Below are 12,100 nucleotides of genomic sequence, written 5' to 3'. Positions count from 1 at the left end.
AAAATGAACATTTTAACTAGTTTGTTATGTAACTATTTGCTATGTAAACATATAGTGGAGTAATGTCTACCTGAGCAGAGAATGAAGTCTCTCTCCCTGTGTGTGTGTGTGTGTGTGTTGTAATCCGAGTTTCTCCGTGCTTTGTTGACATCACTGGGCCGGCCGTGCATGCTTTTAGTGCATGTTTGTTCATGTGAGCGTGCCCCACTGACTAGCTCACACACACGTTTGTCTTTCTGCACTTGTGAGGACCCTCATTGACATAATGCATTCCCGAGCCCCTTACCCTAACCAACACCACTACAACTAAATGCCTAACCGTAACCTAAACCTAATTTCAACCTCAACCTTAAAAGTCTGAACCCTCAAACAGTCCTTAGAAAGTCTTACCCGAAGCCAGGACCGGCCCAAAGTGTCCTCAATCCCCAAGTCTTAAACTCATATTGGTCCTCACAAAGATAGATGTACAAGTACACACACACACACACACATACACAGAAACAAGTTGGACTACAACAAAAGATGAATTTAGTTTCATGTAAAACAACTTTAATGAGTCGAGTTCAATCTTCAGATTCCTCAACTCTGACGTCAGAGCACAAATATTTCACAGATATAAGACGGCCCGAGCCGTTGACCAAATTACACATTAACTGCGTCTATGTGCTTGTGTGTCTATAAACATGTGACTAGTACTGAACAGTTACACAGTTGAATTTCTTAGCAGTTGTTCCTGAACATTGCTGTTACATTTTTATGTGAGTGTGTGTGAAGAAGGACTGGTGTGTGTGTGTGTCTTGTTTTCTGGTCAGTTCAGCTGTGACTGGACGCTGGAGGACCCGGCTGAGCTGGTGCTATCCCATCAGGCTGCGAGGACGGGTCTGAGACGGTAACAGAAGGAGTTAGTGTCATCACACCCACAGAATCAGACCATGTATAAAAACAGCACAAAACCAGAGAACAATACTCACACATGCCATTGGGAGCTCCAGGGTGGCGAGGGGCCATCGCCTGGGCGTTTCCCCCACCAGGCATCATCCGGTTGGGCATGGACTGGCCTGAAGGAGGAGGCAGGGCTAAAGCGTAGGAACAAACAATGATGTAACAGATGAAATTACACTGGATTGGTTTCAATGTGTCTTAAGAGGGTTAACCTTTCTCTTAGAGGGTGTTTGATTTGTGTGTGTGGTCAGACCTGAATGCTGCATTGTGTATCCCGGCTGCTCCCTCTGCTGGCGAACCTTCATCTCTGCCTGTTTCAGCTGCTCAGTGTGGAACGACTGCCTCTCTGACAGGAGCTGCTGCCGCTGCTGCTCCAGCTGCGTGATACACACACATATACACACACAAAGTATTAATGATATGTTTCGAGACATGTTGCTTCTGGATACAAACAAAATAACTAACAGATGTGAGAAATTAGAGCATTAGAGCTTCTGGTTTCTATAGCAGATATTTGTGTTCACTCACAGCCTCCTTCTCACGGTCCATGATGGTCTCCAGCTCCTCAAAGTGCCTCAGTTTGATCTCCAGCTTCTTCATCTGGGTCTCCACCAGCAGAGCCACCAGAGACTTGACCTTCCTCTCCTCTACTGCCGCCAAGTGCTGCAAACACACGAGGCAAAGATGAAAGTTAGAAGAAAACAAAACACCATAAATGGGTAAGGAACTGGGTGGTAAGTGCACGTGACAGTTGAAAGGAAGGGAATGGAAAAAGGTAGCGGAGGTAAAGATGAAAAGAGGGAAAACACTGAGGAAGAAGAGAGAAGATAAGAGGGGAGAGGAGGGGAGAATAAATTGGGTGTGACAGAGCGTGGCAAGGAGAGAGAGAGAAAAATAAATTAGGAGGCTGAATGAAAGAAAACTACCAAATAAATCATCAGCAACAAGGGGTGGGACGGTTACTGATCTAACTCATAGAGAGACTGGGCAAGACACAACACCTCACTGGGTTACAATGAACCACAAATTTGGAATCAAATCCAATTTTAATTGTTTACCATTTATTTTAATTGGTAAAATGGCATTAAAACGACCTTTTGAGATAATCCCAGTCTCTAATCTGTCAGATATACGGTATATTCTACATATAATCAATTATAGGTGCAAAGCCAGGTCTTAAAGTGATCTCCAAGATGGTGCCTGTCTTGGTTGCTATGACACAACTGGAAAAAAAAAAAAAAACTCTATTTAACATGACAACCATTTCTTCACTTTACGTCCCTGTGATTGGTCCGTTTTGAAGTGCAAGGGGCGGGCTTTACCTTGGCCTTTGTGGCAGCTGAGGCCAGAGCAGCTGCTGCTGCCGTGGCAACGCTGCCCTCCACCAGATCCTGCTCCATCACTCTCGCCTCGTCCACATCTCCCCGCCCTACGCTCTCGTCGTCATCTCCCCTTCCTGGACCAGAGAGAGAATTATCTTTAATACAGACAGATATTTACACACAGTAAATGCATATATAATTCTGTACATATTTGCATACCGTCTCTCTCCTCTGCAAGCATATTTTCAGCATTTTCTCTTTTCACTAGTTCTCCCTCCACTTTGGCCCCACTGGGTTCCACCTTGAGTACATCTGCCCTTAAAGAGACCTGAAAATGTACCAACACCTTACAAGGTAAGCTACAAAAACCACCAGCAGATACAGTAAAACTCTCTCTAAGCTCTTATTGCTGTTTCACCTGATGGGAGGTGGAGTTTGTTTCAATTTTCTCTGCATCCATCGACTCTGAAAGACAGAATAGGAGATGTATTATAGATGGCATAGAGATATAGATGAATTTGTGTGTGATTATCTGCTTATATACAGTATATAACAGTGTTACCTGTTTTGTCGGGCTGGTTGGACGTGTCAGAGACCTTATCCACCGACTCCTCCTGCACTTTGGAAAACTCCTCTGAAGACAAACATGTAGAATCAGTACACACATACTGAACTTACAGTACAGCATCTCACAACCATACCATAATGTAGACCAGTGGTTTTCAAAGTGCGGTCCAGGGACCCCAAGGGGTCCTTGAGGGGAGTCCAGGGGGTCCCCATCAAAAATGGGAATCATTTATTTTCACTATAATTCCATCCTTAAGTAACACAATGACAGAAAGCCATGTGCAATATAACTTTATTACTTTTTCAATATCATTTCCAATATTACTCTCTCAATATCACATGCATTATTACACATCTATTTTTGTTTCTTTTTATTTTACTAAATGTATCTTACTGACATTGTTATTTTATTAGGCACTGGTGTTAATATGACTTATTACACAGCTTTGTTGAATACTCGATTCTGATTGGTCAATCACGGCACTCTACAGTCTGTTATTTCTTTATAACAGACCGTTGCTATGGACGCAGTTCTGATCTCGGACTTCGGAGGACCATTTGTGTGCCAAATATTGATTTTATAAGTATGTGTGTAGCCATCAAGGTCACTCCTCCGCTTTGGATCGGGGGTCCTGCATGGCCCTGTCGAGGTTTATTTCACAACAATGACCAGCTCGCTGCACTGCCTTACTTCTTATACACTTTATAGTATTTACTCTGTTGAGTTTTTTTATTCTTATGTTGTTGTAATTTTTGAGTTATCTCTGGCGAAAGAATTTCCTTTGGTTTTAATAAAGTTCTCTGTATAACTATGTTGGTCATGGGTTTCACACTTTATTTCACAAAAGCAAAAACCCTAACAACCCTGGGCCAAAATCTTATCAAATGGGGGTCCGTGATCTAATTTGTGTCAGTTTAGGGTCCTTGACGTGCAAAACTTTGGGAACCACTGATGTAGCCTAAACTTAGATCAACCCTCCACCCTCTGCTCTCTCACCCAGTGCAGCCTTGGCTGCGGATGAAGCCACCCGCGGGTCCACCACGGATGCCAGGAAGGCCACGGTGCTCATGACGGGATTTTCTGATTGGCTGAAAGGCACAGGCTGGTACGCCAGCGGGCCGAGGGAGGCCGAGGAGTCCTCTAGGTAAGGGTCTTCTATTGGCAGACGAAGGAAGTGGAGGATACACTCGTCTTGCGTCCTGGAGCCCACATGCTCGGATACTTTGTTCCAGTCGTCTCTGTAGACCTCTAAGGCCTGAGAGAGACATCGGAGAGAGACAAAGAGGAGCGTGACAGTGTGAGAACAAGTTGCAAACACTTTGGGTTTCCATTTTAGGAAGGAAATTAGTCATGTAAGATCTATGATAGAAAGCCCAAAACATAAATGATTGTCTTACCTCTAATAGCAGGAGCGTCTCTTGCTCTGTCCATTCCCTTCCTGCACTCGTTCCTTTAGTCTGAGGCAGATGTCATAAGAGTAATGTTAGAATAATGACTTCACACTTAATTACAGAAAGGTTAGTGTATGAAACAAGATTAAAACTATTGGGATTTTAAAAGAAAGATTGTGTGAGACCTTAGGGTGTTTCTTGGTGTAGATGTCGGAGCGCAGACCAAAGTTCTGGCAGTCTGAGGGCTTGTCTCTGCTCTTTTCTGGGAAATACAACATGTGCTGCGAAGCTGACACCTGCAAGGGCGAGAGCGGGCGGCGGAGTTTATCAGGAGGCATTTCACATGATCCAAATGTGCATTTTAAACACATCTGTGTAGAGCTGTTGTTGTTGTGTGCTCTGTGTGTTTTTTACCTGCAGGGGTTTGTGTTGTAGGGGGGCCAGCCCGGTCGGTGTGTCGGCCAGTACGTTGAAATGAGGGGTGGGTGGGGGTCCCATGGGGAGCGGTCTACTCTCTGCATCCACCTGGTAGTTAATCAAACCCCACTGCTCCAAAAACGCATGAACCCTGGACACAAAGAATACATTTACTGCGTTGCAGCTGTAAAACGTCCCCCACATATACACTGACAAAATCAGCATACGCCATGTTGCAATTAAAAATAAAAGCTGCTTTTCAGACACCACATACCGCATGTTCCTTCCCAACATTAACAGATTCAATTCGTTAACACATTCACATTTCACAACACCCACACACCACGCTCAATTTAGCAGATGCAGCAGACAATGCATGGTAGCAAACACCCACACACACACAAAGTTATACCTCATGACAGCACACACGTCTCCAGTGAGGTTGCGTCTGCAGGACGTTGAGCTGAGGTATTCCTGGGGGTTGAGCCGGTACGTGTCGATCATGAAGTTGCGGTATGCCAGGTAGCTGAAGTGCACACAAAAGACCATGTTTTTTTAGTGACGCCATCTCCATCACCTGGTAAGACTTGAATAGTAAAGTCTGCAGTACTCACATTTCTGGAGATTTGGACTTGTTCTTTCCATTGAAGAATTCCGGCAATGCACGTTTCTCTATCGAGTGAATGCTGGAATATATGCACAGAAAGGTTTTTAGGGGTTAGGTTATAAAGTTGGGATGTAGCTAAGTTTGTGTGTGTGTGTGTGTGTGTAATTATTTACCTGTTGTAATTGAACCAAGATGTGTAGCTTGGTACTATGATGTGATGGGTTTGTTCTGTGATGCTGTCCTCTCCCTCTGACAGGCGAGGTATTTCCCTCTCCTCATCATCCTAGACACACACAGAGAACATTTAATAACACTTTTACATCACTGAAACAAAGACACTAATAACTGCTACAGACTACCCAGCCCTCCTGCATTGAAAAACAAATGACATCATATTTACCCTTCCTGGGAAATCATCCTCCAGTTCATCTGAAAAAGGAAAAGTGGAGGAAGGGTGAAAACTCAAGGTGCATTCACACAAACAAAAAAACAACCCTATTTCGTTATTTTTAACGTTTTAAAACTTTTACACATGCTACACTTCTCCTTAAACATTAGCTATAACACTTAACCTACCCAGGTCAGCCATGGTCCCTCCTTTGACAGGAGTATTCTCACTGTCCTTCTTCAGGTTGACTACGAGAACATAAGAAAGTGGTTTAGAGCCAGAGATGTTACTTTAAGGAATACTTTTATTTCCTTTAATTTCCTATTCACTGTTTCTTTTTTTTTAATGTTTTACCATTCTTGGGTAGTATAACCTCCTCCATGTTGGGAACAGGGGTAGGGTCCTCCATGTCTTTGGTCAAGTCTTCTTCTGGCTCTTCCTCCTGTGGCCCACGCCTTCTCCTGTGCACACAGACACACAATCAATGCTGAGACCTCACCCTGAAACGCCAAACAAAAAGTATGCCCTCCTGATTGGTTAACACTTGTTTCTTACCCCTTCTTTCCTTTCTTCCTGCCTTCAGAGGAGGGAGGAGACGGGGAGCGTCTTCTCTTTTTGGAGGGGGTGACCTTGGAGTCCTGCAACAGAGGGAAGGGGTAGATGGCGAGAAAAACTAAGAAAGTCAGAGTTCATCAGAGGTCAAGACTCTTAACGTTTTTGAACATGAAAGTCTCCTGGTTGCCTCCATTTTCCACCAGTAAAAATGTAAAAATCTGTGTATTAATAATTGAGAACACCATTTCCTTTTAGACCGCCTACAGCTTCACACACACCTGGTTGTCTCTGAGGTGAATACGCCGGCGGAGAATGATTGGCACATTCCTCTCATCCACACAGTAGTCTTCTTCGTTCATCCACTCATTGAAAACATCTGTGTCCTGAACCCAGCCAGCATGGACCTGGGGCACACAAAAACCACACAGTGAGTATTAATATGGTGCATGCTGGTGTATATCAGCACAGGCAGTGTCCAAAATGAACACACACCAGATCATATCAACAAATGCCAGCAAAATTGACTGTGGCAGATAAAACAATAGGCTTTACCTGTCAAGATGATATCATATACAAGCCTCCATTATTTATATATAGTCTCTGGTTCCTGTTTTAGACTGTGTCCCTACTGACTACCATACTCTCACTAACTGTGAGCAAACTGAAGAAAAACACTGCTCTGTAACCTGACTCCTAACAGGCTACCTTGAGCCAAAAAAGAAATGTTCTGACAATAACTCAATGTAATCTCACTCTGAAGTGTAAAATATTGATGTAGAGCTTGATATAGTAAATATAGCAGGAAACTGCATTATGTAACTAAATATATATAGAGTTGTAAATCATCATGTTTTTTTGTAGGTGTGCTGCTGTACTGACCCGCCACGGCTTCTCTGAATGTGGTGGCTCTTCGACCTCTCCTTCAACATCACTTGAGGACAGCCAACTGTCATAACTGTAGAAAAGTGGCAATTGACACAACAGGTAAGTATTTGTGTTTGTGTACGAGCATCTGTGTGTGTGTGATTGTGCATTACCTGTCAGGGTGCATGCCCCAGTGTACCAAGACATGTTTGTCTTTCCGCATGACAGGACGCATCCATTCATCTGAAAATAGATGTTTAGTTAAAAAAAATTATCAAGTTAAATACGTACCAGGGATTTAAAAAGATAACAAACACATACAGGCACAAACTGTAACTGACCTTCCTCTGAGGAAGCAGGTGAGGGGTAGATGTGGTGACTGGCGAGCGTTCGGTCCTCTGTGAGTGAACCCTGTGGAAGGACAAACTGTGACCCTGTAGCACTGATATTGAACTACATTATCAGAGCTATACTGACTTTCATATTCTCACTACTTCATAGTCAGCTAGCTCTGTCATTGACAGTGACATTTTTCTCTCTCATCAGTCCGTCTAACAGTCTGTCTGCTCATCTTTAATTCTCCTCTGCAGCACTTTACCTGGTGTTTGGTGATAATATCCGTCAGTCTGCTAGCCAACTCCTGATCCAGTGTAGGGTCCACATATACCACAGGCAGTGACATGCAGTTGTTCTGTAGACGCACAAAACACAAGTAGTTCATCAGTGGTGTGTCCCTGGTTGGCTGATGTATGTGTGTGTGTTTGTGTGTGTGTGTGTGTATTTATATGTGTGTCTATGTCACCTGGATCAGTGCTCTTTCAATAGCACCAAACATCTCAACATTCCTCTCAGTTCTTGATGGATTCTGCAAGTCAAACCTCCGCCTGTAAAAAAGAGGGAAGGGAAAAGATTTCACATGATGGACACTACTGTTGAAAAAGCAAAGGCGTCAGAGGCATGCAACTCACCAGCCTTGCTCAGCCTTGAACTTGTAGGCAGTGCCAAGAATGTGGCAGAGTCCACCCCCTGGCCGCAGGTCCAGGAAGCATTGTGCCTGCAGAGAAATTGTAAAATCATCAGTTTTGTTTTGCATGTTTTATAACCTAATCTTGCCAGATTTTTCTGCCACCTTACTCTTTCCCATTTCTAATAGGGACCACAATTGAAAGAAGCTTTGAGATTTATTGTGTTTTTATCCTCTGTTATTCTAATTATGTGTCAACTCTCAAGACTGAAATTAATAAAAATCAAAAAAAAAAAATTGTCACATACACAATCATAAACAGTATAATGAAATTCTTTGTGACTAGCTCCAGAAAGTAAATAACAAATAGAAAAAAAACAGTATGATTGCAATACTGTATTAATATTGTCATCAAACAAATATACAGTGGTGGAAAGTAACTAAGAATATTTACTCCAGCACTGTAATTAAGTACAATTTTGAGGTATTATTTGATGGTACTTTATACCTCTACTCTACTTCATCTCAGAGGGAAATATTGTACTTTTTACTCCACTACATTTATTTGACACTTTATCTACTAGTTCATTTTTACATAAAATAACATATGTGCTTTTATGATATGATGCAGTACTGTTCTACAAATTAGCGATGCACCGCTCTGAGTTTTTTAGTCCTGATTCCGATTGCGATACCTGGGCTTTGGGTATCAGCCGATACTGAGTACCGATCCGATACCCGTGTTTAATTAATAAGCTGTATGCCTCAATGTGTGCAAGTGACTGGGATCATTCTTTTCAGTGGAAGGCAACATCAGGCCTGACTTAAACATTACTTTCCTAACTTTGTAAAACAAAATATAACAAATATTTACATAAATATAAATTTACTGAATTTTTCTTTATTATTAAATTAATAAATTGTACACCAGCAACTTTGTAAAATTTTTTAAAAAATGAACAGCAATTACAATTCAACAATAAACATGTTATAATGCAGCAACAAATTGGTCAAAATGTAAACAGGAATTAAAATGCCAGTATATGATGTATATAGTATTTACATATTGAATTGAATTGAATAGATCGGTCCCATTGTCACCCGGTACCCGATCCAGCTATTTAAGTCAGTATTGGCACAATATCGGTGCATCCCTACTATTAATCTACCCAGTAGTATATAAAGTCTCTAAATATATGATTTCATTATATATTGTCATACAATTATATAGTGATCTCAACCCCTGTAAAAACACAACACTATATCAACATTATATATATTATATTATTTCTTTAAATTAATCGTGTCTCTAGGTGGAGGCTTCAGATAATCCCAGTAGGGTTTTTTTACCTCTTCCTGCACTTTATATTATTCATTTATTCATTTGTTATGTTGTACAGTCTGAAATTGTGCAAAATAAATAAACATAAGCATAAACATAAAGCATAAAAGATGGGAGACTTTGGAGACAGTGAGAGAAGGACTCACAGGCAGTTTGGTGAGAACAGGACTGGTAGCTTGTCTGCCAAAGGCATCCTCTTGGAACTGGAGAAGCTGCAGGGTCACTGCAGCCAGAGCCTGACACGATGGAGCATCCACCAGCACATACTAACAGACACACAGACACACAGATTTTTACAGTTTTACGAAGAGGACAATGCTTCATCATCGTGCTTTGATGCAACCTACAGCCCCACTGTATTTAACCGATAGTCTAGACCAGGGGTCAGCAACCTGCGGCTCCGGAGCCACATGCGGCTCTTTAGCTCCTCTCCAGTGACTCCCTGTGGATTTATAAAAATAGAATGAATAACTGTTTTTTGTTTACATTTTCATTTCTATTTATCATTGTTGTAGGTCTAATGTACAATGGTACGACTGAATATTAGGGCCACATTAAGGGAAAAAAAATTAATCTGAGATTTTGAGAATAAAGTCATAATATTACAAGAATAAAGTCATAGGTTTACGAGAAAAAAGTCATAATATTACAAGAATAAAGTCATAGTATTACGAGAATAAAGTCATAATATTACACGAATAAAGTCATAATATTTCAAGAATAAAGTCATAATATTTCAAGAATGAAGTCATAGGTGTACAAGAAAAAATACATAATATTATGATAATAAAGTCAAATGTTTACGAGAAAAAAGTTGAAATATTATTAGAATAAAGTCATAATATTATAAAGTAGTAATTTTACAGGTTATTTTTTTTTCTCGTAAAATTATGACTTTATTCTCGTAATATTACAACTTTTTTCTCGTAAAGTTATGACTTTATTCTCGTAATATTATGACTTTATTCTCGTAAAGTTATGACTTTATTCTCGTAATATTATGAATTTATTCTATTAAAATTATGACTTTATTCTCGTTATATTATGACTTTATTCTCGTAAAATTATGACTTTATTCTCGTAATATTATGACTTTATTCTCGTAAAGTTATGACTTTATTCTCGTAATATTATGACTTTATTCTGATAAAATTATGACTTTATTCTCGTAATATTATGACTTTATTCTCGTAATATTAGGAATTTATTCTATTAAAATTATGACTTTATTCTCGTAATATTACAACTTTTTTCTCATAATATTATGACTTTATTCTGGTAAAATTATGACTTTATTCTCGTAATATTATGACTTTATTCTGATAAAATTATGACTTTATTCTCGTAATATTATGACTTTATTCTGATAAAATTATGACTTTATTCTCGTAATATTATGACTTTATTCTCGTAATATTAGGAATTTATTCTATTAAAATTATGACTTATTCTCGTAACATTACAACTTTTTTCTAGTAATATTATGACTTTTTTTCCTCAATGTGGCCCTAATACTCAGTAGTACATTTGCTCTTTGGCCCTCACTGCATTAGACTTATATACTATATAATTAGACTATAAACTGTTACCTTCATCACAATGATCAAATGTTTTGCAGCTCCAGACAGATTATTTATTAATTTATCTTTTGCCTAAAATGTGTCTTTAGATAGTAAAGCTTGCTGACCCCTGCATCTAGCCTTATTTAACTGTTGTATTTACTACAGATTAACCTCTAGGATTTGGCTACATTTGCACTTTGCATGTATTATTTTTAAATAACGTTAGACAACAGCACTCATTGGCTTCATCACACAGATCAACGTAATGTTCTGCAGCATGATGTTTGCAGCTAGCTGCTACCTTCTTGTAGTGCTTCCCGACCCACAGTCGCAGCACCTCTAGCTGGGCTGAAGTCTCCGGACTCTCCCAGAACCTATCGGACGGACTGCCGTCTTTTCTCCGATGTAAGGATGTTCCGGAGCTGGCTTGGCTTGTCCCAGGCATGCCGAGGTTTGTTCCTCCGGACATTGTGGCCCATTAATAATAAAAAACGAGATTGATCTCAAACAGGAGAACAACACTGGGCTAGCGCTTCTTCTCGCTAGCTTTTGAGTTCTCGTGTTCTCTCGCGAGACGCAGCGTGATTTGTCGCAGTTTGACAGTTTTTTTCTATTTTTTTTTTTTTTACAACGTTTTTTTCATTTTTAAAGTGTTTTATTATTTAATTGCGTGGGGTTTGATTCAGTAGTATACATTTAAAATACAATTAAGTGTTTTTTTATGCAGAATACACGCCTTTGTTACGAACTAGGACTTTTATTTTGAAGTGTAACAAGAAATGACCCCTGCAAGACATGTAAACAGAAAGTGACGTCACATTGGTTAATAGCAGCAAGTACTGTATTTTTTATTTTTTTTACAACGTTACAAGTGCTTTATTATTTAATTGCGTGGGGTTTAGATTCAGTAGTAAACGTTTAATGTGTTTTTTATGCAGAATACACGCCTTTGTTTACAAACCAGAACTTTTATTTTGAAGTGTAACAGGAAAATGACCCTGCAAGACTTGTAAACAGAAGTGACGTCACATTGTTAACTAGCTTTTGAGTTATCGCGTTCTCTCGCGAGACGCAGCGTGATTCGTCGCAGTTTGACAGTCTTTTTCTATTTTTTATTTTTTTTACAACAATTTTTTTCATTTTTAAAGTGTTTTATTATTTAATTGCGTGCGGGTATA

At 40.0% G+C, this 12,100-nt stretch overlaps 1 protein-coding gene across 1 annotated transcript; it reads right to left on the bottom strand.

The window, feature by feature from the left end:
- Positions 1–527: 527 nt before the first annotated feature.
- On the bottom strand, positions 528–11,491 carry smarcc1b (SWI/SNF related, matrix associated, actin dependent regulator of chromatin, subfamily c, member 1b). Its single transcript, XM_037793957.1, has 28 exons — positions 11,224–11,491; positions 9,507–9,626; positions 8,023–8,108; positions 7,857–7,938; positions 7,653–7,745; positions 7,396–7,465; positions 7,228–7,297; positions 7,070–7,145; positions 6,469–6,594; positions 6,191–6,273; positions 5,990–6,096; positions 5,824–5,883; positions 5,648–5,676; positions 5,421–5,530; positions 5,255–5,326; positions 5,053–5,166; positions 4,638–4,791; positions 4,409–4,519; positions 4,230–4,289; positions 3,829–4,087; positions 2,827–2,898; positions 2,683–2,729; positions 2,484–2,592; positions 2,265–2,398; positions 1,471–1,605; positions 1,196–1,319; positions 972–1,076; positions 528–881 (listed from the first exon to the last, which is right to left on the bottom strand). Exons 1-28 carry the CDS (start codon positions 11,389–11,391, stop codon positions 814–816), a joined length of 2,844 nt encoding a protein of 947 aa, XP_037649885.1. The 5' UTR covers positions 11,392–11,491; the 3' UTR covers positions 528–813.
- Positions 11,492–12,100: the final 609 nt, after the last annotated feature.

This window comes from Sebastes umbrosus, chromosome 15 (genome assembly GCF_015220745.1).
Source record: "Sebastes umbrosus isolate fSebUmb1 chromosome 15, fSebUmb1.pri, whole genome shotgun sequence".
In the NCBI taxonomy this organism is placed as follows: domain Eukaryota; kingdom Metazoa; phylum Chordata; class Actinopteri; order Perciformes; family Sebastidae; genus Sebastes; species Sebastes umbrosus.
Note: the sequence above shows the minus strand (reverse complement) of the source record. Positions and strands in the feature narration are given on the sequence as shown.